Source organism: Aristolochia californica, unplaced genomic scaffold (genome assembly GCF_029961685.1).
Source record: "Aristolochia californica isolate CCGP_79_NKW_82.1479 unplaced genomic scaffold, dmAriCali1.0.hap1 SCAF_7, whole genome shotgun sequence".
NCBI classification, from domain to species: Eukaryota; Viridiplantae; Streptophyta; class Magnoliopsida; order Piperales; family Aristolochiaceae; genus Aristolochia; species Aristolochia californica.
The window spans coordinates 8,262,879-8,285,420 of NW_027182268.1; the positions used below are offsets into that span (position 1 = coordinate 8,262,879).

The 22,542-nt window shown below is 38.1% G+C and overlaps 2 protein-coding genes, 2 long non-coding RNA genes and 2 other non-coding genes across 22 annotated transcripts; 2 read left to right on the forward strand and 4 right to left on the reverse strand.

The window, feature by feature from the left end:
* Positions 1-2,240: 2,240 nt before the first annotated feature.
* Positions 2,241-5,534, forward strand: LOC137937649 (cyclic dof factor 3-like). 3 transcript variants are annotated; one of them, XM_068782755.1, is made up of 2 exons: positions 2,241-2,507; positions 3,855-5,534. In XM_068782755.1, the coding sequence occupies exons 1-2, from the start codon at positions 2,361-2,363 to the stop codon at positions 5,148-5,150; spliced, it is 1,443 nt and encodes a 480-aa protein (XP_068638856.1). In that variant the 5' UTR covers positions 2,241-2,360; the 3' UTR covers positions 5,151-5,534. The 3 variants fall into 3 exon arrangements, with proteins under 3 accessions (XP_068638856.1, XP_068638858.1, XP_068638859.1); XM_068782757.1 differs by having other exon boundaries at positions 2,415-2,906; XM_068782758.1 differs by lacking the exon at positions 2,241-2,507 and adding an exon at positions 3,069-3,726.
* A 3,208-nt stretch (positions 5,535-8,742) lies between these two features.
* On the forward strand, positions 8,743-9,859 carry LOC137937846 (uncharacterized). The gene is made up of 3 exons (XR_011109670.1): positions 8,743-9,269; positions 9,351-9,412; positions 9,492-9,859. It is a non-coding gene; the product is annotated as an uncharacterized lncRNA (long non-coding RNA).
* A 77-nt stretch (positions 9,860-9,936) lies between these two features.
* On the reverse strand, positions 9,937-13,974 carry LOC137937739 (uncharacterized). 6 transcript variants are annotated; one of them, XR_011109641.1, is made up of 3 exons: positions 13,853-13,974; positions 10,255-13,741; positions 9,937-10,133 (listed from the first exon to the last, which is right to left on the reverse strand). It is a non-coding gene; the product is annotated as an uncharacterized lncRNA (long non-coding RNA). The 6 variants fall into 6 exon arrangements; XR_011109642.1 differs by having other exon boundaries at positions 13,847-13,974; XR_011109639.1 differs by having other exon boundaries at positions 10,255-12,877; positions 13,576-13,974.
* Positions 12,790-12,874, reverse strand: LOC137937893 (small nucleolar RNA R44/J54/Z268 family). The gene has a single exon (XR_011109681.1). It is a non-coding gene; the product is annotated as a small nucleolar RNA R44/J54/Z268 family (small nucleolar RNA).
* Positions 12,980-13,064, reverse strand: LOC137937892 (small nucleolar RNA R44/J54/Z268 family). Its single transcript, XR_011109680.1, has one exon. It is a non-coding gene; the product is annotated as a small nucleolar RNA R44/J54/Z268 family (small nucleolar RNA).
* Positions 13,975-16,224: 2,250 nt separating the features above from the next.
* LOC137937738 (RNA-binding KH domain-containing protein RCF3-like) lies at positions 16,225-22,358 on the reverse strand. Of its 10 annotated transcripts, XM_068782886.1 has the most exons (11): positions 22,270-22,358; positions 21,199-21,792; positions 20,351-20,782; positions 20,016-20,273; positions 19,644-19,916; positions 19,370-19,434; positions 19,170-19,245; positions 17,854-17,950; positions 17,579-17,688; positions 16,996-17,044; positions 16,225-16,905 (listed from the first exon to the last, which is right to left on the reverse strand). In XM_068782886.1, the coding sequence occupies exons 2-7, from the start codon at positions 21,778-21,780 to the stop codon at positions 19,197-19,199; spliced, it is 1,659 nt and encodes a 552-aa protein (XP_068638987.1). In that variant the 5' UTR covers positions 21,781-21,792; positions 22,270-22,358; the 3' UTR covers positions 16,225-16,905; positions 16,996-17,044; positions 17,579-17,688; positions 17,854-17,950; positions 19,170-19,196. The 10 variants fall into 10 exon arrangements, with proteins under 10 accessions (XP_068638987.1, XP_068638991.1, XP_068638986.1 ...); XM_068782890.1 differs by lacking the exon at positions 19,170-19,245 and having other exon boundaries at positions 17,579-17,715; XM_068782885.1 differs by having other exon boundaries at positions 17,600-17,950.
* Positions 22,359-22,542: the final 184 nt, after the last annotated feature.

The window sequence follows — 22,542 nt, forward strand, 5'->3', positions numbered from 1 at the left end:
ATAGTGGAGAATTTGTTAATCAAAATTTGAAATAATATCTAGATGATCATGGTATTACTCGTCAAACTACTTGTCCTTACAACCCTCAACAAAATGGGGTTGCAGAGCTCAAGAACCGCCACCTTCTTGAGGTTGTTCGTGCTTCCTTGTTTGAAGCTCATATGTTGGCTAGTTACTGGGGTGAAGCCATCACATTTGTAGCTTATCTTATCAACCGAATACCCTCGAGTGCATTACAAATTCAGACCCCCTTAAGTGTTCTTTAGGAAGCCGTGAGTTCACCTATTGTGCCGAATCTGTCACCTAGAGTTTTTAGGTGTGTAACCTTTGATCATCTTCATAAGACATCGAGAAATAAATTGGAACCCCAAGCTTCCAAGTGTCTCTTTGTTGGTTATGTTCAACATAAAAAAGGCTATCGTTGTTATCATCTTCCCTCTCGCAAATTGTATGTCACTCTTGATGTTGTATTTCACGAAGATAACATGTATTATAATCCTGAGTCTTCAATTCAGGTGGAGAAAATGATTGAATTACAGACCCTTAATCATCATTTGGACACCTTGGATATTACAAGTGGTTAGTATTTATATTATAACAATGAACATCAAAATGATACAAGTGAGCATGATTCACAGGATAGAAACAGTCAAGACCAGATGGAAGTGGTGCAACCAAAATCTCAGTCGATCACTTCCCCCCCTTCATAATGTATCAATAGATCAATTGCTTCCTGAGTCTGAGTCCATGTCTGAGCCTTAGGTAAATTTTGAAACTTAACTAAAAGTGATACCTCATCAAACCATAAGAGGAAAACCTAGAGTTAACTATGAACCTTTTCTCACCTCTAAGTCTCAATATCCCATGAATAATTTTGTGTCCCATCATAAATTGTCAAAGGAAAGTGAAGTATTTGTGAATAAATTATATCTACTATATCTATTTCTAGTAGTGTGCAGGAAACCTTGAAAGATCCTAAGTAGAGAGAAGCTGTGAATGAAGAAATGAGGTCCCTCCAAAAGAATTCAATATGGGAAGTAGTTGACTTACCTGCAGGAAAGACACCAGTTGGATATTTACAATTAAATATAAAGTCGATGACACCATTGAAAGGTTCAAAGCAAGGCTTGTCGCCAAAGGATATACTCAAACCTATGGGACTGATTATATGGAGACATTTGCACCAGTGGCCAAGACAAATACTATTCGAATTCAACTATCATTGGTCGTGAATCTTGACTGGCCCTAATATCAGTTTGATGTTAAAAATACATTTTTGCACAAAGATCTCCAAGAAAAAATATATATGGAATTAACTTCTGGATATATTATGCAAACCAAAGGAAGCAAACAAGTATATGAACTGAGTAAGTCCCTATATGGTTTGAAACAGTCCCTGGTGACGTGGTTTAGAAGGTTCACCAATTTTATGAAGTCTATTAGATACAAACAACGTAACTCATATCATACCCTCTTCTTGAAATCTAATAAGGAAGTAATTACAACTCTCATTGTGTATGTTGATGATATGATAGTAATTGAGAATGATCTGAAAGTATTGCAGAGTCATTTTGCCAAAGAGTTTGAAACTCAAGATCTCGACTATTTAAAACACTTTCTTGGTATTGAAGTGTCAAGATTGAATGAAGGAATTTTTCAATCTCAACAAAAATATGATTATATACAATGGTTATATATGTTTGATGATAAGAAGAATAAATCAATAAATTCAATACCATATATTTGACTAGTCTTAAAATTTGGAAGTGAGACTCAACTCAGTAGTACTCTTCTTTTTTGAGTTGTTAATTGACTCAACCGACTCTGAACACAATGCATGGACAATATATGCAAGCAAAGACAAAGCCTCCTTCCCAACTTAAGTACGAATAACTTAAGAAGAAAAGGGTAAAAAAGCATAGAAGAGAATAAAAAGTGGCTTTATAAAAAAAAGTAAAAATATCTAAAAAAAACTTTTTTGGGTGGGGCCAGGTTGGTTTCCTTCCACAAAGAGAGGGGGCGATGTCCTCGGCGTGGGGAGGGGTTTACTACGGCGAGGTGTTGGGTGCTGACTAGGACGAGGCGCATCAACTTCGGGCGCGATCGCATCAATGGGAAGATTGCAAGGCCACAAGAACTTGTGGCTGAGAATTGCCTCGCGGATGACGTGGCACCCACGGCTCGTTAAACCGAGCGGCAATCAGCGATCGAGAGGGCAACGACGCTCGACGGCTCGGCGACTCCGACCGGTTTTTTTCTCCGATACGCGAAACTGTTTTTATTCTTCTTACATCTCGTCTTCTTCGGCTACTTTAATTTTCTGGGGCGGGTGTTGCTGCTGCTGACACGGTGTTGGAGAAATGTTGGAGAATCGGGACCCGGCGATTAAGCTGTTTGGGATGATGATTGCGCTGCCGGCGGGGGAGGAGGGATCCTGGGATCTGGAAGCTTCTCTGGAGAAAAGGAGAGTTGGCGAGGTGTGGGAACAGGAGGAACAGCATGACGAGGTAGATACATATGTACTGTAGAGACGGAGGTTGCTCACTCGTGTCTGGCTTTTGGATGCTTCTTGGTTTTTGGAAGAAAAAAGGATGTTGTACTTGATTGGTCTTTCAGTTGATTTATGGTCTACTGTTCTGAGAATGATGAAGTGTTATTTTTTCTTTTTCATTTTCTTTTTCGTTGTTCCGCAGTTTGAGTTGGGTGAATTTTGGCGGGGGAATTTGAGATTTTGAGGTTTGTTTTTTTATGGTGTTGTGTTGAGAATGAAGGGTTTTGAGTGGTGTTTGCAGGTTTTGGATTGCTCTAGCTGTTGGCGTATAAAAAGTCTTCTCTTGAGTTTGTCAAGATTTGAGATCGCCTTTTTGTTGTGGGAATTATGAAATGTTGAATTTCCTTTGCTTCAGGTACTACGTGATATGATTTTCGAGAGAATTATGTTTCTCTTCTTTGTTTTCGATTTTCTCTAGTTCAAATATAAGTTGCAGGTTTACTGTTTACAGCTTCAATTACGGCGTAATTTTGTTTTTCTTTTTTGCTTTCTGGAGAAGAAATCGACCAATTTGGTTACAAATACTTCTACTTTTTGCTCTCCGGTAAAAATCATAGCTTTCCAAGCTCCCTCTGTTTCTGCTTTTGAAGGTTTTTTCGTGGAAACCCATTAGTTTTTCGAGTGACAGTCTCATGTTCAGCATGATCTTTCATGATTCTTTTAAATTTCTACATTTTTTTCTGAGTCAGTTTACTCGCGCCAAAATTTTAACCAGTTGACACTTGGAACTTCTTATATGTGATCTTTCCATAGAGCAGCTGCTCATATTTATATGAAAAAACAAATTTTTTCTCATCAGCTTCGCCCCTGTTTACGGGATTTGAACTATATTTCACCTAAAATCTTAAAACCTCCCCGACAAAAAGCCTGACAGAGATTTACTTCTTTGTACAATATAATTCAGATGCTTTTGTGGTTTCCTTTTTTTAATTACTCATCAGATCTTTTTGATTTCTAGAAACTTCGGACTCCATTTTTGCTCTTTATCTTAACTCGTTTCTATATTTTAATGCCTGTTTTTATTTTTATTTTTATTTTATCCGTAGTTTTCAAACTCTGGTGTGAATTGTTCTTTCGCACAGTACACCTGGTCTTGCTAGTTAGCTTTCTGCAACCGACTGAACTCTGTAATTCTCTGCAAGGACGCAATAAGTTCAGTTGATTGCAGCTCTAAGGTTGACTAACCCCTCATGGGGAACTTGGTAGTTCGTTTTTACTAACAGAACAGTCTCTTTTAATCTGTGCAGACTGCGGAGTGGTCTCAGTTTTCTTTTACTAACGAATTATTGCCTGTAAATTTCAGGAACACTCTGATCAAAATATGTCGGAAGCTAATGAGAAAGATCAAACAGATGTGAGCTCAGAAACGGGAGCCAATCCAGTACCTTGTTCGACAGCGAACGACGTCCCTAAAACTCCTTCACTTGACAAAGAAAGTCCCCCTGCTAAAGCGTTGAAGCTCGAGGAAGAAGAGGGAGATACGAACGATATTAAAGAGAAGCCCTTAAAGAAGCCCGACAAGATACTTCCATGCCCGCGCTGCAATAGTCTTGACACCAAGTTCTGTTACTACAATAACTACAACGTTAACCAGCCTCGGCATTTCTGCAAGAACTGCCAGAGATACTGGACTGCTGGTGGGACAATGAGGAATGTGCCTGTGGGGGCCGGGCGTCGCAAGAACAAGAATTCTGCTGCTCATTACCGTCAGATCACGGTGTCTGAAGCCATTCACAGCGCTCGAGCAGACGTTCCTGAAGCGATTCTTCGGGCCTCTCTGAAACCCAATGGTACTGTTCTCAGTTTTGGGACTGATACTCCTCTCTGCGAGTCCATGGCTTCGGTCCTGAACCTCGCGGAGAAGACCATGCGCAATTGCCAGAGGAATGGTTTCCACAGACCGGAAGAACAGAGAGTCGCGGTTTCCAATGGGGGAGAGAACGGAGATGAACACTCTAGTGGGTCCTCCATCACGGCTTGTAATTCTACAGAAGACGGAAGCAGGGTGAAACTGACGGAGCCCGGTACACGAAATTGTGCAGGATTTGCTCCTCAGGTAGCTTGTTACCCTGGTGCGCCATGGCCTTACCCATGGAACCCACCACAGTGGAACTCTCCAATACCACCACCGCCTCCGCCGCCTCCCTTCTGCGCTTCGACCTTCCCCATATCGTTCTACCCTGCAGCAACTTACTGGGGTTGCACCATTCCGGGCACCTGGAGCGTTCCATGGATAGCTCCGGTATCCCCAAATGCCGGGTCTTCAGGCTCTGGTTCAAACTCTCCGATCTTAGGGAAGCATCCGAGAGAAGGAAGCACTTGTAAACAGAGCGACACAGACAAAGAAGGCAACTCGGAGAGATGTCTGTGGATTCCCAAGACATTAAGGATTGATGATCCCGGTGAAGCTGCAAGGAGCTCCATTTGGGCCACGTTGGGGATTAAGCATGACAAAGCTGAGGCAATCAGTGGTGGGGGCCTCTTCAAGGCCTTCCAACCAAAGGTGCAGGAAAAAACTCATACTGCCGAAGCCAATCAGGCCTTGCTTGCGAACCCTGCAGCTTTGTCTCGGTCATTCAACTTCCATGAGAGATCATAACTCATGATGGAAGGGATGTTCATCAACTGTTACAGTTTGGAGGACTCTGGGCTGAGTTTGTATGCCTGAAATTTGACACAACCCAGATGGTGGAGCTCACTGGTGCATTAGTTTGGAAGCAAAGGAATATCTCAGCATCCCCAATTCTGACAGAGTATGGAGGAATTTGTTGGTTTTCCTCTGTTAGATGGCTACCACCAAAAGCAGCTCATATTGCCACTGGTTTTGTCTCCTTCATGGCAATATAAGCATATCTTTCTTTTACTTTGAAGATCTAAAGGTTTGGCGAGTGTGTTCATGTACATACTATATGAGATAGACATAATTTCTCACATGTACTCAAATAAATTTGTGAATACAAGTCAGAATGTTCCTTTTCGTTTTTCTTCACTTTGCTTTGCACTGTGGTCAATGCTTCTGTCATTCTTGAAACTCTATTTTTCACTGACAATGTCAAAATCAAGCACTCTGCACTAAAATGTGATTCTCACTGGGGTTTTAGAGAGCTCGGTTGCTTGATGTTTTTGCTTCAATATTCCCACCACATTTCAAAAGTAGAACTTCTCTGTTCTAATTCATGAATGTAAAGAGGAAGGGTTTCAATCTACCTTCTGCTTGTTTGTTCAGTAACCAATCCAATATCCAGTCTGTTTATAACTGAAGCAGCAAGATTGGTTCTGAAGCAATCTGGAGCTAGACTTTGGCAGCATTCATCAAGTAGCTTCTTATGTTCCAGAGGCGCCAAAAGAGTAGCTCACGCACAGAAGAGAGGTCCGGATGTCAGATTCAAATTGCTCCAAAAAAATATCAGGTGAACAGAGAAGGAAAAAAAGAAAAAAGTCCAAAATTTTCGTTTATGCATCTGGATAAGGCAATGGTGGAAGATGACTAAAAGCCACTCCCTTGCAATTGAGCCTTGAAATAATACAATGAAGACTAGGCAACAATAAAGTGGAGACAGGCAAACGAAAAGAAAAAGTTCTGGGTGGTGGGATCTCCTCACTCGTACAGATATACATGAATTTTCATTAACAAAAAGCCAAGAATCTTTCGTTTTCAGTTTCCAAACTCAGACAACTCACAACAACAGGTGGAAAGCTAAGGGAACGGAGATAATAAAACCAATAAACCATTCAAAAAGTTGGTCCTTTCTTTCCCCAGGATGACACCGAGAAATCATATATCATTAGGAAATTCCCCTACCCTTTATTCAACATCATTTATTCTCATGCCGGGTTGCTGTTTTCATCTAAATGGCCATTACCAAACCTGAAGAAAATGGAAAAGAAGAAAATCCTGAATGACAAGTGAGTATTTCTCCCACTAAAAAGTCTCAGGCGCAACTTTGCAGAAGAAGTATACCAGATTATAGCATTTTTATTTACTTTTAACTGTTAGTATGATAACTCATAGTTTCCCTGGACCAGGAAAAAGAAAACCACCTAAGAGTTTTGTTCTTTAGTGCACCAGACATTTCATTTCTGGGATTTACCCTGTTGGGTTGGACCAAACTTGGAAGATATTTATCTTAAGATTCACAGAGGACCACAGAATTCTCAGAAGTTTGAGTTGTTATGGGACCCAAAGCATGTGATGCCAACAAGCTGCTCCACATCTTTTTCTTTTTCCAACTTCATTCATTTTTAACTGAGGCAAGTAACTTGATTTCTGGTTGTCTTTTGGATTGGAGAAGGCGGAGAAGTCGGCAGTTTCTTCAGCTAATTTATCTTTATCATAACAAAAATATTTTGGAACTAGGACATGACTCCTCCCTTCATCTCACATGATCTTCACAGCACCGATTCAACACTTTTAGAATTAAGCTCCTAAACTCTGGAAAAGAAAGGATCAGTTTAGCAGTTACCTTGGTGTGGCTGTTCTTATTTCTAAATTTCCGGAATCTCAAGTTGCAAAATCTAAGAGCCTGCTGAAACTGCAAACATGCAGAATTGCTTCTGTCAACAGCAAAAGGTCATATTCTGAAGAGGAGATTCGGAATTTTTGACATCTTTTCACTTTACTCTTTTGATTATGCCCACCACAAGAACTGTGGTCCTGATCCTTTTTCTAATTATCATGGTGGGTTAGCTACAATTTTGTTTCCTGTCAGTTCTTTAAGTCAGAAAAGCTAGGGGATAGAGTGGCCGGACAGTTTGATCTTTTTCGTAGCTGAAACCACATCTACTGGATAAGACATTGTCACAGCTCTTCAGTCGGACCTGTCCATGAAAGTTTGGATTTTTCCTTTCTGGGTTTTGCTTGATTCACAAATTAGTTTTGTCTAATCTTAGTCACCGATAACTGTTATGCTAAAAAAGCCAGAGGACAGATTTTTTATTATTTTTTCTGCCCTACAGCTCCTGAAGCAGGCTTATTCATATTTTCATGTTGTTCTTGAAAATAAGACGGAAGAATGATCCGTGTTGGAACAAGTAGAACAAGTAGAAGAAAAACCAACTGAACAAATAGAAAGAAAAGCCAGAGAAGTCCACCGACAAAATCCACAAAGTTGGTCACCTAACAAAGGGAACTATTCTAGAATGATCCGTGTTGGATAATCTTTTCTTTTGCAAGAGGCTGTTTATAGGCTATCATTTAGAGTTATCCACACTTGATGGTTTTCACTTTGGCATCCCACCAAGGAAGAAAAAGTTATAATTCTTAATTTGAACCCTTTACTCAGGCTGAATAGAAAATTTCAGAGAAGGGCCCTCCCCTGTCCCCCTTCTTCAATTCTTAATTAGTTGATGAATTAAAGACCCAACCGACTATTCAAAAAGTGAAAGGGACTCTTCCACTTTGTTAGGTCAAACCCATTAAACTAAATGAATGGTTCAACTGTAGAACCATCAGTCATGGGGACCAACCACACAACTCGGCTGATTATTCTATGCAGCTTCCCTTTGCAAGTAAAAAAACTGGAATCAATGGTGCAGGGCAGAATTCAGAGCTCTTTAAGCTCTAGTTTGCATAATGGAGGCAAACCAGTGTTGTCATAATCAAACCTAACAAGTTCAATTTGAACCAGTCTCTTTTCTGTTTCTGAAATGACCAAACGAAGAAAAAAACTAAAAACCAGCTGACATGTGCAGTTGGAATAGTTTGAGCAAATTGTTGAACTGACACAGTAAGAGAAGCCAGTAGCTCCCCTCAAATTTATAGAGTAACAAAGGGAGGGCGCCAAGGGTCCCTCTTGCATCAATGAGAAAGATAAGGTGGAGCCCTTCCCTGAGTTGTCAACAGCAGATCTAAAGAAGAAAATGGAAAGAAATCAACAGCAAAATTACAAGTAAAATAGTGAAGGATAAACACAAGAAAAATACATGAGAGCTCACCTCTATATTATATTCTTCCATTGTCAAACCTACTTCCCAACATATACTTCTCTTATTTTTCCCAATGAATGAAGCTAGACTCCATGTGGGTTTGCCTCCTAAATGTCAAAAGAGCATAAAAAGACCTCCTCTAAGCAATATTTTAGTAGAAATACTTAGACAAATACTTGCTCTCACCTAGGAAAATGAAAAAAAAAAAAAAAAAAAAATCAGTCGTGTTCATGTAGAATTTTATACATCCGCTGACCTACAGCAAATATTTTCATAAACAAATCCCCTAGACTCCAACTTGCTAGAGCTGACCCAGATTATGAATTGCAGAATTTGAAGCTTTCTGATGAAGAAAAGTTAAAGCGGACAGCTTGCAGAATGCAGGGGAGGTTTCAACTTGCGAAGCAGCAAAAGACAGTTTTTGAATCCACACGAGGTGGTTTCGGATGACTACGTGACTGCATATAAATGTATCTTTCAATGCCAATCTTTCGTTGTTCCAAAGTGTCTCATCAGATCCCATCACTGTTTCCTGGAAATTAAGAAGCTCCTTCCAGCTTCCGATCATTTCATCTTTCGTCTGTTCATAGAGTGTACTATTGAAACAGTCCTTTCTTCTGCTTCTTCATCTCTGTTTCTTGCATTTAGTTCCTGCTAACATAAGTGCAGGATTCGTGAATCTGAATGTGGTCCAGTTTCGTTTTGGAGACGAAATACACAACCATGCATCGTTCGTCTTATTTTCTTGCGGTTCTTTTTATATCTGTCCTCTTGACTCTCTCCTTCACTCCAGGTAAATATTTCTGCTCTATTTTTCCGTTTTCGCTGTTCATGCTCAGACTAAGGCTCCTGTCGACAATTACTCCCTTTGCAGGACATGGAAGGAAGGAACTGAGATCCGATTTGGAGAAACAAGCTTCTGCTGAACAACTCGAGGTGGGTTCCTGCATTTCTGTTACTGAGAACAAAAACTTCAGATAACATTTCATTGAGACTCACGGTTTGGTGTTTTCAGGGGCAGTGGCAGGAAGGAAGGGTGCTGACGGCGTCTATCGATTACGAAGAGCCAGGGGCAAACGTCAATCCGAGAACAGGAAACTTATTCAATCCTCCTCCCTCAGAAGCTCCTGAACCTTACTGATATGCATTTGTTTTTTTGTTTTTTTTCCTTCAAATAAAGTGTTCATGTTCCGAAGAAAGTATCTGTTTCGAGCATTCCATAAGCTGCCGGACGGCAGAAGGAATGTTATGGATTTAGATTCTGTACATGGAAAGGTTCGTCGTGTTCATGCTTCTCGACATCTGTGGATTGATGTTCGACTAATGATTTGAAATGGGTCTGATTAGATTTTTCTAACGAGGTTGAATTAGATCCGATTACGATGCTAGTACGGATGCTTGGATTAATGCGCATCTTCGATTCGAGACTACGCATGATGGAGCTTTAATGGCCACTGTACGTTACAGTGATTTGCTATAAAATTGAGGAAATGATTTTGAACCATTTTAACAACATGAAAAAAAGGGGCAGGAATTGAGCAACAAATTATGGTAAACTATTCTTGTCCCCTATATCACTGAATTCTACAACCACCAGAGTCGTCGCCACGACGAACATTGCCATAACCGGATACTTCGAGGAGATCCATGTCTCTTCCTGAACAGATCGTGAGAACCACAAAACAGATCAAATGAATATATATTTTTTTTTTTAGGTTTGTACGCAGAAAGCAGTTTTGAAAGAGCATGAGATGAAACTATATGAAGTTTAACAGTACCTGAAACTCGGTAATATGAACTCTTCTGTAAGAGATCTGCTTCTCATTCCGATTGCCCTTCTGATCTATTTAACTGTTGCCTGTAGAAGGAGATGAACTCAAACACTTTGCTCAGCAAATCTGAAAATGAAGACTGCTCGCCACTTTCTGATTGATTTGGTAGATAAACAAACATGGGAAACATTATCCATGTCAAACTGGACAAGTTCCTAAGATGATATGGTTGAGCACATGTAAGTATTGCATGTGAGAAAATGTTAAAATTTGCACCAGAAAGGAAGAGACATTGCACTAAGCATGCTAACAGACGATTCAAACCTGTAAAACCTGATAGTTCTCCAAAACGAAGGGAACGAATTAGTGTTACCTTGGAGTAAAACGTGATCATAGACATGGCAGAAGCAGCCAAAGCAGCCTACCAGCTTCCGGAAGAGAACAATACCGAGGGCGTCGCGGCGCCAGCGATCGAAATCCCGCTCTTGAAACTTCTCTGCTTTCTCCCAGCTCTTCTGCTTGACGCTGAAAGGGAAGCTTCGGGGTTGCCGCAGCCGTAGTGAGTGAGGGTGTACTTCCTCTTCAATTAATAAGTCATGGAAGAGAGCCGAGGAAGGGTAGTGGTCGAGGCCATGAGGGTTACGGCCAGCCGCCCTGGGCGGAGACGATGATGATCTTCGTCTCCTTCATCCTTTCCTATCCTTTCGTGGCCTCATCTTCTCAGTCCCAACGAGGTAATCCTCAGAAAAATAGTTCTATTAATCGGTTAATTTTGCTTTAGACCACAATCTTCAATTCTACCATTAGAATATCCCAAAACTTACCGAGATGAATCTCTTATTAAGATCAAAACATCCACAAAATGATATAAACAAATAAATTTAGTCAAATGAAACACTTGTAACCAACCACTTCTTCCTATAATATGCTGTTACTCATTGCAAAGCACTCGCACCAAATTTCGAAAAACGAGGAACCGAAATTATAAGGAATTTCTTCCTCCCGACTTTTTTGCAAAACAGAAATCAGTCAAAGGGCGTAAAAGAGCCACATGGAAGGAAGAAAGAAATGGATCAAAAGAATCTAATGATGGCACTGGTTTCTTACTTTCTGCTTGCTCTTAAAATTCGAATCTCTGACAATTTAAACCGCAAAACATGACGGGTGAAGCTATTTTTCTTATTTGTATTCAATGTTTTGCTGTAATAAAGTGGACACAAGTGTTTTATCGATGTTAAAAACTCCTCAAAGAAGCAAGTTTCGTCACTGACAACAGTCTTTGATCATAAACACCTGCTTCAATTACCTACCTGCAGTGTAACATCCATCAGTTGCAGTTATTTTTGTTAAAAAATTGCAACTTTTAAAAAGTTATAGCAGTTCTCCAACAACTCTTAGAAATGAAATATCCCAAAAACAGCTCCTTCATACGAAGATGGAGTCCTTTTCTGGTCAATTGCAGAATCAGGTTTCTTGCTTTCTGCATAAAAAGTATTAACTGAGCAATTTGTAATCGATCGGTTGATCACTTCATCTTCGAATGATCAGTTCTTACATTGAAATTAAAACATTAATGGTAGAAACTCACAACAGAAGGCCCAGAAAACAGTAGGACAAGACGGAGTCAAGACAACATCTCATGAAAAATTTTGAAGAGAAATTGTTGCACTTAACATTCAACAAACATCACCAGAAGAAACCCACGATGAACTGAAAACCAAAACCAAACTCAGTCAGAGGTAAACATGAGAGAATAGCTCAAAGAGACAAAACAATAAATAAGCCTTCAGCAACCAGATGAGCGTTTACAACAGGGGTTGATGCTCTTGGAGCCCAGCCATCGTTCAGGGGTAAAGATACCTAAACGAGGCCAGACTGCAACAACTAGCACCTCTCAGATTTCCGTTCTTAAAGAACTATCATTAGGCTAACAGAAGGATACGGTTAGAACGGAGGAAGAGGTATCAAGCTCAATTGAAAATTTCTGTCACAAAGGACAACGAACCACGGACTCCAGAACAATAATCAGGCCAACTACAAATATCAATTTTTCGAAGACCCACTTCAAAGTAATAAAACATACATAAAGACAGCATAGTAGCAACTATCGAAACCCTGTTGACACAACTTTAGCAGAAGAATACAGAACGAAAAGAAACCAGAAAGAAAGCGAATCTAACATAGATCAAATGGCAAAGAAACGAAAAAAAACCACTGCCTCAGAGGTAGTGACAAACAGCATATCGTCATCTTCCATCCGATAATAATAAGTGCATAAATTTTGTACATCATTGGCAAAAGATTTAAGCAACCACAGAAAAGCTATAATAGATAAACCGTTCAAAGAATGGTTAAGAAGAAAAATGCAATCACAGACAGAAGTTTTTTACAAGCGCTCATCAGACGAAAATAAACTCAAAATAATTATTATAAACTGGGAAATGAGTGAGAAATTAAATAAAAAAAGCACCCAAAGTTTGAATAACCTAGGAGACGTCTATAAAGAGGATTGACGATTTATAGAAGAGAACTGTTTCAGAGTTTGCATCAGAGAGATACCCAAGACCAAGTCATCATCCCACAAAGCAGTGCTGATGTCCCTGTCTGATTTCTCATCACTGGCAGTGATCTACAATTCTCAACAAGAAACCACAAATCGATAATTTCTAATCAGTTTTTTTATGCACAAAAACATGGTAATGAATGTAGCGAGAAGAGAACTGTTTCAGAGTTTGCATCAGAGAGATTCCCAAGACCAAGTCATCATCCCACAAAGCAGTGCTGATGTCCCTGTTTGATTTCTCATCACTGGCAGTGATCTACAATTCTCAACAAGAAACCACAAATCGATAATTTCTAATCACTTTTTTTATGCACAAAAACATGGTAATGAATGTAGCGAGACAAATCTCAGTAAACTTAAAGAGAAAAGAAATGTCAAATAGTCATGAGTGAGAATGCCACAGATAAAATTATTTTCATTGTAGACACTCAAAAGTATATTCCCAAGACCTTAGAAACTTTTTTCCAAGCTAAAAAACTCCAATAGAAAGCAATGTAGAAAAAAATAGCCACCAATGGAAAAAGTTTAGCTTAACCAGCAAAAAAACCTCTACCAAATATCACAAATACAATCGAGCGTAAAAAAATGAGAAGGAACAAAACAATACCCTAAAAAACAAATCTTTATTTTAAAAAAAAACAGGGATCTTTTAGCAGAAACAAAACCGTCTTAGCACAGAGCATTTCCTGAAATGCAGAGGACAAAGCATAGGGACGAAACAACAATGTTGAAAGAACAGGATGAGACAGGAAAGGAGGAGCAACCTCAATTGAACGGAATGGGTGGGATTGAAAAAATCCTTTCCTTCCAACCAACTAACTCCTTTGACTTGCAGGAACTCGAGCACTAGCTCCCTTCCCGTTGAACCCAAGCTCCTCTTTTGATACCTCTACGATGGGGCAGAGTTTGTAAAGCATCAAGGCTAGAAGACTTCGGTCCAAACCAATGTAAAAGGAAGTTTTTCAAAAAGGGTTAATCAGCCAAAGCATCGAAAAATTGAGAAAGCCAAAAAATCCTTTCATACCAAGATCATACCCGTACCAAAGAATCGAGATCCTATAAGTGAATCGTAAGACAAGGCATCTTTAGGGCAACGATACGAAGAAGAAGCAGAGATATAGAAAGTAAGGCAAGAACAAGGGAAGAAACAAGCGGAGAGGGAGGCAAAGATCGGAGGTTTAGGGTTTTACACCTCCCCTCCGAAGGGGTATATAAATGAAACATCCGGAGAAATTAGAGAGCGGCCAGCCATGACCCGCACTCGAGTTATAATGGAATTCCCAAAATAATCAAATACTATTTAGGGTTTAGGGTTTATAGTTAAAGGTTAAACTTTAATGGATTATTTCAATTTGAAGGGTAAAAATAATAATTATATTTTAAAAAATAACTAATTTTTTATTTTTAGAAAAAATTATTGTGACTTATTTGAAAATTATAATCAAAATTTTATAAAAAATTATAATTAAATAAATTTAATTTAATTTTTAAGATAAATATGTTAATTATTAATAAATATTGAATTACAAAACTTTAATTAATTATGACATCTGATTAATCACATTTTTCATGTATTTAAATGTTATCCTATTTCTTTGTTAAAAAACCGCCTAAATAACCAACATCTTCCTCTTTGATTAAATAATAACATTTTTCTTATAAAATTACTGAATAAAAAAAATGAGAGAATTATTTTCTGTTGTCAAATATTGAGAGAAAAAATAAGAAAGAAAGTCATAAAAAATAAATTTTGGAGATAAAATAAAAAAAATAGAAACTTGAGATAAATTTTAAAATATTACTAATTTTCTTTTTTTTTTTCCATATTTACAAGATAAACTATGGTGGAGTTAGTGCACATTGTAAGTGAGAAGGGAAAGTGGATTACAATGTAAAGTACTTTCCCTAGGGAAAGTGAGAGGGAATGTAAAGTATTTGTTTGTGTTAGTGTGCGTAATGGAAAGTGCAGTGTAAAGTATTTGTTTGTGTTAGTATACACAATGTAAAGTACAGTGTAAAGTACTTGTTTGTATTAATGTGCACAATGTAAAGTATGATGTAAAGTCCATATAGATTATTTATTAAATAAAATATTTTTTAGAAAATTAAATTAATATTAATATATTTCATTTATGTTGCGCACTAACAGGGCCTATAAGTTATTTAACATGTAGTATTAGAATATATTAATATCCTAATTAATAAAAAACTATATTATATTACTTAATGATTATAATTTTTTATAATTTAATACAATAATTAAGTGCGATTAGAATAAATTGTTAAAAATAAATAAATAAAAATAAAAAATAACATAAGTGAATATAATAAATAAATAAATTATTTTTAATAACATAAGATATGTTTTAACATTAAAAGCCACTAATTTAATATAATAATAAAAAATTTAATATAATAAATAAATATATATTTATCAATAACATAATATATTTTTATGTATTATTAATTAATAATATATTATCACAAAATTTAAAACCATTGCTTTAATTAATTATAGCATTGGGATAATTAAACCAAAACAATTTATCAAATATTTATTTTAACAATATTTGAATTATGACTATTAAATCACTAATTTAATATAGTAATTATAACATAAATATATTAAATAAATAAATATATTTTTTTATAAATAAAAAATATAAATTATTATTTTTAAAAGGATAGTTTAATTTTTCTAACTTAGGAAAAATTAAATCATCGTCTTCCTCACGACGCCCGTCATCTTCCTCAGTGGTAGCAAACTACGGCGATGGAGGCAACGCTCCGACGATACGCCAAGAGTGAGAAGAGAGGGAGGCCGAGAGGCTCTGCCACGGAGGTCGAGAGGGAGAGGAGGGGAGGTCGAGAGAGAAGAGAAGCCGAAGGTCGCACAACAAAAGGCGATTGAAATCGCCAAAAGTCGCGAGCGAGCAAGAGAAATTTATTTTTTCTCCGAAACCTCGTTCGACAAAGCTTTCTTCCCGACAGCCTAAGCCCGAGATGTAATTGAACAATAGTAAGTGAATTCAGATGGGTCAAGCTCTGAATTCACTTACCATCACTTTATACTTTATGCCTAAAACGGGGAGAAACGAAATACATCTGTATTTTACTATTTTACTTTCTCCCTGCACTTACGTTAACGCATATTTACCCAACGTAAGTGAACGCCTATTTTTTCTTTCATTTTCTAAAAGACATCTAAACAAGAAAAAATAAACCTCTTTTTCTTTTCATTTCTCTGGACCTAACATAAATCAAGTACACTTAATTTTTAATTAAATAATCAAATTTAATTAAAATAACATTTAAAATAAGTTTGGTTACAACTGAAAGTCGCTAAACTTGAAACCAACCTCGTAATAAATAAAGCCAATTTTAACTCGAGGGTCATACATCTTACAGAATAATGAGTGAAGAGTAGAGCACGTCTTTCGCCAATAATCGCATAACAAAAAAATTTTGGAATAGTGACAAAGATTTTCGACATAACATTTTTAACCTTTTATAAAATGAGTAAATCTGAGAGACTTTAAATTAAAATAAGACAAACCCCATTGACGTTCCAAACGAGAATGACTAAAGACTTTGTTTAAACTAACATTCTCTTCAAACATCTGCCTTCCACTACAGTTGTGTTCCTTCTTCTCTTCACTAATCCAATGCTCTTGAAACAACAACTATTTTCCATCTCAATTTTGCTCAAACCCTGTAACAATAGTGCATAATCTCTGGATCGAGGACCTCAACTAAGATGGAACGGCCGAAGTTTTCTGAAAACTTATAAACTCGGGATCGAGACCTCAAAAACGACTAAAAACTCTGACAGGACATATGTTCCTGCGATAGGAAATTGTTTTGGTGAAACTAACATTTACCACTTTTTCATCGATGAAAAAGAGGGGGGAAATCTGCCTCCGAATATAGTTTCTGATCCTACTCTGCTCTAATCCGTAGCTCAACGCCCATTTTGTAGAGTAATTTTTCTCCGGATTGAAGATGAATGACACAAGAATCATAACGAAGGCGAGTGTCTACCTAGCCATCTTTGCACCTTGAAGCTTCCCTGTATCCCCTAATAGCCACAAAAGCTGCATGGGAATTCAAAATTAAAAGTCGTTCACAATTTCACAGTAGTTCACCTACATTAAATCAGGGGAAATATAAAATTGACCACTCACTTCTTGTTCACCACAATTCACCGCAACGTTATTATCCCAAATGAAAAACCTAGAAAAATCAAAACAAAAATCCAATGCAGAACAATCAAAGAAGCAAAAGGCGGAACACCATTAGATTACCAAAAATATAATGCCATGTTTCCAATTATGCCAGGTTTAGTTCCAAACCAATAATAGATATGTTTCCTGCCAAAAGAAGAGGCTTATAACTATGACCCAAAAGAAGCATACGTCTATGTTTCCTGACCCACCAACAAGATCCAGAAAATAGGCTTTGGCATGATGACACGATTTAGCAGAGAACAAGTAAAAACAGGGCTGAAAAACTCTAGGGCTCTAGAATCATAGAAGTATCAGATAGTTCCATTAACCCCTCTGAGACAACAAAGCTGGCCCTTGGCCACCAAACAACACTCAACATGTCTAAACAAATATTGAACTACAAGCAGAACATAGAATTTTAGGGTTCAAAAAATAAATATGTAGATCAATTCAAAAAAATCAACATCACAAACCACTAAAAGCAATGAAGTACGAAACGTCTAACAAATAAAGTTAAACTTAAAGATAAAAACATGCAAACCTTTTGGATAGTATTGACAACCTTTGATCAAAAACAGCATGAAGTCCGCAGGGGCCTCTTCCAATGAAAATTACCTTTCATTACCTTTTTCAAATGCATTACTTTCCATTCTGAAAAACATAACACAACCAAGTAACCTGCAGATTATGTGTACAATTATTTAAATATAGAACATTTCAGACTCAATTTAAAAAACAAAAACTAATTCCCCTTTTTCATCGTTTTAACGAGTACACCCAGATTCTCATTAAAAGCAATGCTTAAGTTTGGCCCACCTGTCCAACTTATAGTAGAACTTCTCACCAAAAAATTCTTCCAAAAAACTAGCTTCAAGTATCATGCCTGATCATCGCATATCCATCCCTGAATAACCTGAACATACACCAAACAAGCCAAGCACCTAACTTGTAAAGAAATTGCAGCTCCAAAAACTTCATTTGGGTAATTAATTCTATATGGGAATTGAGGTTAGAGTCAATGATTCCACCTCATGTTGACTACTATTTCTCCAGTGCTTCTGTATTTCATAGAGAAAATCGACAGAAACATGCTTTTTACTCTAGTTAAAACATAAACAACCAATAACAGATGTCCAATGTGCCACATGTTCCACAAACCAGTACAAGAACCAATAACAAAGAAATGCCAGCATCTTAAAACAAACACAAGGACAAGGTACTAGGAAGTAAAAATCACAAACATATAAAAGGTGTAGGCACAAACAGGTCTTGTTCGGTCCTTTAGGGGCATTGACTTGTCACAGGCACGGAACAGAAATGACTTGCTCAGCAAAATCGAGGGGAAGCAACAGTTAAATTAGGAGCTTTTGGTGTCAACAGCACAAATCAGAGATGTAACGGACAAGCCAGATTTTACGTACAAAGCAAAATGGGCATGCCAATGTTTGAAGATTTAGGAAGATTCCTGCGTATTTGAAACCTAAAGCTTCCGATGTAAAAATACACAGCCTACTAACTACTGTTAGCCAGTCCCTCCACTACGAAATAGCTCATGTTTTTGGTACCTGGGCAAAGATCAAATACACCACACAAAGAGCACTAGTTCTAGTTCAATCTATATGATTTAGCATAAAGTTGAAAGGATAAAACAGTCAGAGCCTCCAAATGTACTGGTTTTACTCAAAAGCAAAATACAACTGCAGTTAAACATAAAGGTGGGCTAGCTATAAAGGCCCTTAAGATCATAAATACAAAGCTTGGTGACACACAAAGGCCAGGACGAGATTGACTGATGAATAACATCGCCAGATAGTATTGGTCCACCTAAACAAATCTTCCAAGGTGGGATATAAGGTTCTCAAATCTTGTTCATCAGGTCTTCTGGTCTAGGCATGAGGCTTCATCAAAATAGATAGTATGCAGGCTCCTGGGCTTCATGGATTTCAGCTGTTTTAATAGGAAGGGAAGGAAACAATGTGAAAAAAATAAAAATAGGAGTATTAGAAATCTAAATACTGGTGGGTCTGGCAGGTTAGGATAGCAAATCACCAAAATTGAGATTAAGCTACCAGCCTACATCAAAGGAACTAACCCTATTGACAATGACATGAGGGATATCGAAAGATACCTACCTTTCCTGGCCTTCAACTTCAATTGATTCAGTAACCATGATGTTTTCCATGAGAAACAGAGCTATGACTAGATAACCTGACAAATGGTATGTGCCAGGCTCATGAATAGATTACTATATACAATTATAATGCAACTGACAATGTTAAAGTTTGCATGCAGTGTTAAAATAATTTGAGATAAAAAAGGAGCAACTTCTTACATGGCACTACCAGAACGACCAGAAGAATATCCCCCATATCCTCCATAGCCACTACCTCCACCACTCTGTAAATGAATAGAGTAAAAATGACATAGACGATAAAATAAAGAATAGAAAGCAAATTTGACCACCAAGGCAGACATTGACACCACATCATAAATTTACTGTTAGTGTAATAATAGCATTAATCAGGAAAAAAGTGTATGCAATTATACAAATCATTTATAATAAATGCAATTTTTATATGTCTTCGTTAACCTTGTATAAGTAGTACCTGTGAGCCACCATAGTTTCCATAGCTGTCAGAATGAGGCAGATCACTTGAGCCACCATATCCACTCGAGTAAGAAGAATATCCACGGGTATGTGGCTTACTATCACGGCTGCCATATTTTGATCCTTCCACCACCTCACTAGAAAGAGGAGGGAAATATGGAACAGCTGAAGTAAAAGAAGGCAAAGCGCCTTCCCTTTCAAAAAGATTGGCTTTCAAACGTGTTGTCACTTGTACAAGAGCATTCCTTGCAGAGTCTATGTCACCACTTATCTGATAAAAAATAAAATTCATATCTATAAGAAAATAATTCTGGCAGAAAGGAATTGTTCAAGTTCAGAGTTTATGTGCTGTTGGCTCTAATGAGTTTACCTGAACCATCTCATCATCCTCTGAAGCAACCTTTGGAAGATTTTCCTTCGAAAATATGCGAATGTTGGCTCTTGTAAGTCTCCTCATCTCATTGATGATAGCTCCACCTTTGCCAATTAGGCAGCCGATGCGCGAGGTTGAAACCAGCAACCTTGTTGTGTATGAAGGTTCACCAGATTCCCTCTCAATTTTCTCACTGCATCGTGGCTGCAGGCGAACTGCTGCATCTATACTCGGGGAGACTGGATCTTCAAAGTACTGATAGCACAGCCATGTCAGGAACAGTACAAAAAACAGATAAGATACTTCAACAGTTCACAAATAAATATGATTACCTCTGTAGCTGATATAGATATTATACAGTCATCCCCTTCGGATGAGGAACTGTCAACTTTGATAAATGCTCCAGATTCTTGTCTGATTTGCTTAATAATGCCACCACCTTTACCAATCACACCTCCAATATTTCCCGTTGGACACACCAGACGAAGACAGAACTCCTTCGAAGAACTTTCATCCCTTGAAGGGTAATAAGGATGCGAGGACCATTCGCCTCCTGAGTCACCCTTGTATCCTCCATAAGGACCCATGAGTGGTGCCATACCCATAAGAGGGGCGCCAACATTAGGCCCCATAAACTGGCCACCTGCTTGGTATACGTTTGACATCGCAGAGGCTAACAGATGCTGTGAACGTGAAGGATTATCATGAAGGCGAGATGCAACTTGCAAGAGAGCCTTCCTAACAACTGAGGGTTCACCGATTATCTGATCATAACACACAAATCAACAGCAATTTTAGTTACAAATATAACAGTATAGACAGAATAATGATCTCAAAATCAAGTAGGCAGCTGCTATAACCGTGAAGCTGATAATGAACAAAGGGCAGTGAAGGATTCACTATTGATATGCTATGGCACTGAGCAAGATGTCTCATGGATAATGGTACGAATGTATGTGCTTGTTTACTCAAAAAAATAAAAAGAATGTATGTGCTTGTTTATGGATACCTATCTCAGAGAAAGAAAGAAAAACAGGAAATATGAACTCAAATATCAAAATATTTACAGGGTGCAGTTTGCAGATCGGTAAGGTGCACTTTGACATTAAAGTATGCAAAGCACACACAAGTTGGACTAAATCAGAACGAAAATGAAAGATGTTAGAAAACTACCCAATACCTGGAGAAGCTCATCACTGCTCATGGCACAAGGAGGCAAATGTTCATTCTTCAGTATGCGAATTTGAGCACCAGATTCACTTCGTATATTTTGAACTATCTGCCCACCTTTGCCAATAACACAACCTATCTGATCAGATGGAACAAGTAGACGAACAGTGACCTGACGTGAGCCTGTGTCAGGATCTTCTTCACCGGGTGTCTCATCAGCAATAAGCCTTTCGTGTACCTTGAAGAGGGCATCCTGTGCCGGGCAAATAAAGTCACCAGAGTCTTCCAATGCATTGGTTTCTCGACTTGTGCTGAATATAGTAACAACACGCTCATCACACCCAGGAACAGTCTCACCGATTCTGATCTTGGACAGAGTTTCCTGTCTCAACTGTTTCACAATGTCACCACCTCTTCCAATAATACTTCCAATCTTTCTCCCTGGGCACAAGTACCGATAGACAGTATCATCTGGTCCGGGAGCATATTGCTCTCGTTCTTCACCAGGATTCCTCCTCTTACTTCCCCCGTTTTCAGAATAGTCTGATTGGGAGTGGGAACGCTTACCGTAGCTGTTTCTTTGACCAGCCATCGCCACTATAAGCTAATAGAAGCAGATAAGAGTAAATGAGGAACTCCAATTAACAAAGATCAAAAGTTTAATGAGCTGCGAGCTTAGCAGAAAAGTAAAACCAGAACCTAGATTACAAATTAGGTAGAAAAGGTTAAAGTCAACTGCGACAACCTTCTTTTCGAAAAACAAAACACCGCGACAAGATTAAGCTCGGAATCAGACTATCGAATACCTTATATTTCAATTAGAAAAGTTGAGTTGCAGTTCGAGTAGAGTTACCCTAACGCCGACGCTCATAACATAACAAAACCTAAAGCAAACAAATAAACAACCAGAGCAGCGCCAATATTATGAAACGTAAACATGATGCATACAAAAATACGAACGAATAACGATGTCACGTAAAGGAATAACGAATTGAGAGCTCTGAAGTAAACAACACTTGTGAGTCGGACGAGCTCAGATTTGTTCATACATAATGGATCTGGACGAACAGAAAAACCTCACCTTGGATGCTTCAGTGAAGCGAAGAGACTAGAGCAAGAAGAAGAGAAGCACAGGCAGAGAGCGAGAAGAAGCTCTTCCTTCCACTGGACCACGAAGCAACCCTCTTCTAGGGTTTTGGCCAAATATCCCGAAACAAAAAGGTTCATTAGTTGTTTGTGAAATGACAAAGAAGCCCCCTACAGCCAATATTTAATTACACGGTATAAAAGCCCGACTTTTGGCTAATATGATATATTAGATTATGGCACCAGTGATGGTTTTACTATTTTTTAT

What these genes read in the sequence shown, in the direction of transcription:
- LOC137937649 (XM_068782755.1), top strand. Translation starts at nt 2,361, where the DNA reads ATGTTGGAGAATCGGGACCCGGCGATTAAGCTGTTTGGGATGATGATT. An exon ending in AGGAGGAACAGCATGACGAG is followed by an intron (nt 2,508 to 3,854) that starts GTAGATACATAT and finishes TGTAAATTTCAG; the next exon opens with GAACACTCTGATCAAAATAT.
- LOC137937738 (XM_068782886.1), bottom strand. Translation starts at nt 21,780, where the DNA reads ATGGCTGGTCAAAGAAACAGCTACGGTAAGCGTTCCCACTCCCAATCA. An exon ending in AGGATGATGAGATGGTTCAG is followed by an intron (nt 19,917 to 20,015) that starts GTAAACTCATTA and finishes ATTTTTTATCAG; the next exon opens with ATAAGTGGTGACATAGACTC. An exon ending in GGTCGTTCTGGTAGTGCCAT is followed by an intron (nt 19,246 to 19,369) that starts GTAAGAAGTTGC and finishes ACCATTTGTCAG; the next exon opens with GTTATCTAGTCATAGCTCTG.